This window comes from Neoarius graeffei, chromosome 5, assembly GCF_027579695.1.
Source record: "Neoarius graeffei isolate fNeoGra1 chromosome 5, fNeoGra1.pri, whole genome shotgun sequence".
NCBI classification, from domain to species: Eukaryota; Metazoa; Chordata; class Actinopteri; order Siluriformes; family Ariidae; genus Neoarius; species Neoarius graeffei.
In genome coordinates this window covers 10,901,556-10,905,406 of record NC_083573.1, presented here as the reverse complement: position 1 = coordinate 10,905,406, position 3,851 = coordinate 10,901,556, and the positions used below count along the sequence as shown (strand labels likewise).

The 3,851-nt window shown below is 41.6% G+C and overlaps 1 protein-coding gene across 1 annotated transcript; it reads left to right on the top strand.

The window, feature by feature from the left end:
- The first annotated feature begins 920 nt into the window (after positions 1–920).
- On the top strand, positions 921–3,622 carry LOC132885877 (uncharacterized). Its single transcript, XM_060920399.1, has 4 exons — positions 921–998; positions 2,627–2,924; positions 3,050–3,318; positions 3,581–3,622. Exons 1-4 carry the CDS (start codon positions 951–953, stop codon positions 3,593–3,595), a joined length of 630 nt encoding a protein of 209 aa, XP_060776382.1. The 5' UTR covers positions 921–950; the 3' UTR covers positions 3,596–3,622.
- The last annotated feature ends 229 nt before the right edge of the window (positions 3,623–3,851 follow it).

Genomic DNA, 3,851 nt, shown 5'->3' with positions numbered 1-3,851 from the left:
CCTTTGCACCGTCCTAAATGTAAAACCTTGCACATATAATTTGTAGAAGACACAAAACGAACCACAAATGAGTTCAGAAAAAGGAAAAAAATAATTGAAAAAAGAGGGGGTTTACATCTATAACATCAAGTAATACAATCTTGAATTGTATTACTTTGTTTTAAATGAATTGAGGATGAGTGTATCTTATCTAATGTTGATTGCCGTCTGTCTTCAGAAAGTTCTGTATCTAATTCTTCCTTCCAGTGTCTTTTTAAACGTGTCAGGGATTCTAAATTGTAAGAATTGAGTAAAGTATAGATTTTTCCAATACTCTTTTTACAGTTGGACCTGAGCTCTGAAACCAATTCAAGGAGAGTACTGAATGGGAAAGATGGAAAATTAGCTGAATTTGATGATACAAAGCTGCGAAGTTGCAAGTATTTGAAAAAACGAGAGTTAGGGATTTTGAATTTAGATCTCAGCTGCTCAAATGATGCAAAACTATCATCAACATACAAGCACTGAAAGATCTATCTGTAATAGAGGGTTTAAACATATAGTTTCTCACTATAGGGGCATTAACTGAGAGACTGTTGAGTAAAAATGCTCATCTAAACTGTGCCCAGATCTTCAAGGAATGCTTAACCACTGGGTTCATAGAGTGCCTGAGTGTGGGTTCAGGTGGTGGGAGCTTGGAGCACAGTAAAGCGTGTAGAGAGGCAGGTCTACATGACAATATGTACTCAGTGAAAAATGTATACCTATTATTCAGGTGACGCTGGGTATACCTAACAACCTGTTTTTTCTCTCTCTCTCTCTCTCTCCCCCCCCATCTGTCCATCTGAGTTACATGTCAATCCTGGGATCGAGGTGCTGAACCTCTTTTGCCCCTCGGACCTGCCTGATCCATCCTGGTGCCCTGTGTCTGGTTGGAGTCTCATCGCATCGCTCCTGTGGAGGATGGCCCCATGTGGACTGTTGAAAGTCACACCTGGAGGACGCTCTGGACTCTTACAGTAATGCTTTTGTGGCTGAGGACTACAGTTGACTTGCTAACTTTGGGACTGCAGTTGTCATGAACAGTTTTGCACTCAAGTTTCTATCAATGAAGAGTTTATAACATCAACGAAACTGACTTCATGTTAAAACTGTCAATGTTATAGTCATGTCTGTTGTTGTCCAGGTGAGGATTGGTTCCCTTTTGGGTCTGGTTCCTCTCGAGGTTTCTTCCTCATGGCGTCTGAGGGAGTTTTTCCTTGCCACCATCGCCACGGGCTTCATCATTGGGGATAGATTAGGATAAAATTGGCTCATGTCTTGGGTCATTCAGATTCTGTAAAGCTGCTTTGAGACAATGTCTATTGTTAAAAGCGCTATACAAACAAACTTGACTTGACAAGTTCTCTAACTGTAACTGTTTTGGGTCACGATCATGTGATAGATTAAGCCAATATAACACGGCGTGTATATTGGCTGCCCAATAATAATATTGAAAGTTGGGCAAGGATAACCCTCCATGTTTAAAATGTCATTGTAAAATGTTCTTACGTATTCGTGGATTTTTCTTATTCCCTATGAATGAGAATATCAATTTGTCTATAAGAAGAAAGAAGGATTTTGTCAAAAAGATCGGTGAACATTGGAACAGATATAAAAATCTTGGTAGCACATTCATTTTAATTGTATTAATTCTACCTCCTAATGATAGTGATAAGTTCCAACGTTCAAAGTCTTGTTTCAGAGACTCTGTAAGTGAGAGGAAATTGACTGCAATGTTGCCATGTAGTGCAATCACTAGTGGTTCGATCGCCAAGGCAAATAAAAATGGCGATAAAAGTCAGCCTTGTGTGGTACCGCGACCTCATGAGAAAAAGGCGGACAGATTGTTATTTGTACGGATTGCTCTCTTTTTAATTTTAAGTGCTCTGTCTCAGATAGAGTTTAATGACTAAGAGCCACTGAACATTGTCATTTCTTTAGTTGCCCCATAATTTTTTCCCCTCTTGATTGGGTTATTAATTCCTCTTATGTTTATTGCACATACAAGAACAAAATTGGCTTAAAAAATGTAACAAATACAAGACATGCAGGGGAGGCCTGCAACCTGATGGTTTTTTGAGGGTCTCCCCTTGTTCAAATAAAAATGACGATATTAGGGTCCAATTCAAACTCAAACAATTGAAATACAAACTTCAAAGAACTGTAAAAAAGGGGCGGAGCTATGATGAAGTTTTTAATGCTGGACAATTTAAACAAAAACAGAAATGAATTCAAATTCAAACTTCAAAGATCGGAATCCTGAAACAATACATATAAATGACACACACACACTCCATTCCACACTCCACATTTCACACTTCACGTCTCACTCGACGCTTCTCTCTGCCTTCAAACTTCACTTTTCACGCGTGACTCCATCCTCTATCGAAAATGGTAAGTTGGAACCAGATCCCCTTCTGAAGATGATGATGCTGATGAGTAAATTTGATGGTCAGGGTTCATATGACAGAACCACCGGGATTTTGTCGCTGTAATATACAGTAAGACAAGTAGCCTATTGTATGGACCTGTTCATTTCTTTTTGGACTTTGTTGTTGAAGAAATAATTTGTTTCTCTAAAATCCAACTCTGTTTCTTTCTTCAGTCTCAGGCTGCTCACTTCGACCCCCTGTTCTACCCCATCCTACCACCGCAGTTCTACCCCCCGGCCTACTTCATCATGCCAGACCAGTTCTACCCCCCGTCCCACCCCGTTCTGAGATCCGCCTCCTACTACCCTCCACCCGCAACGATGGGGAAGAACGAACACCACGTCCCATCAGTCCAGGAGGAGATTCTGGGAGGAAACGCCACGTCTCCTGTGACACCACCTGAAGGTGGACGTGGAGACGATGGCTGTGTGATCACTGCTCAGGCTCATGCCACTGACGTGCTCACACTCGGTAAACGAGATTAAAATATATCTCAGTTTTCCGCTGTTGATTCTTTTGCGCATTCTTTAATGTTGTAATGTTTTCTCTGTCTTAACGGTCCATTTTATCTCCTTCTTGTCCTTGATTTTGTCCAGATCTACACGCGGCACCAGAAACACCAGCACCAGCTGAGTCAGAGCCTGAACCTCAACCCACCTCCAGTCTGCCATCTGAAACTGTGGGCGTCGAGGAGCCTTTGTCCTCCAGACCCGCGAGTCCAAAGGCACTGATGTGGGGCGAGATAATGGACAGCGTCGACCCAATCCCATCCAGACCCTCAACTCCCACATTACTGCCTTGGGGAGAACTAATGGAGGAAATGGGGCGCCAAAAGGATGAGGGGCAGGTGGACGACATCCTGGAGGTAAAGGAGAAGGTTGAGGAGAAGAAGAAGGGTGCAGTGGTCAGGGAGCTCAGAATGAGTCACAGTCATATTTGTAATGTCTTACAGAATGGGTCTTGTTCATTACCTCAGGAGCTCGCTACTAAACAAAGTACATGCGGAGCGAATACTTTTGAATGCAGTCATATGATCTAGAATAGTGCAATGGGAATATTATATACCAGGATAAAAGGTTTGATGATTATTGTTCTAAAAAAATCTCTCCTCTGCTTTTCTCTTTCAGGTCGTCCCTCAGTAACATCGACACTCCCTGACTGGAAATGAGAAACTTTTCAAAAATAAACTCCTCAGATTGAAAAATGCTGCACAAATGGTGTGTGTCTCTCTCATAGTGAATAAATGTTGGTGTAAACGACTCACACAGAAACAGCAGTAAAGGTGCTGCGCTGTAAATCCGCTCAAATAATCAGCTCCAAAATTCCACCTCAATCAAATGGAATTTTAATTTGACATTAAACACTGAACACCATCAAAAGCTCAATGATTAACATGGA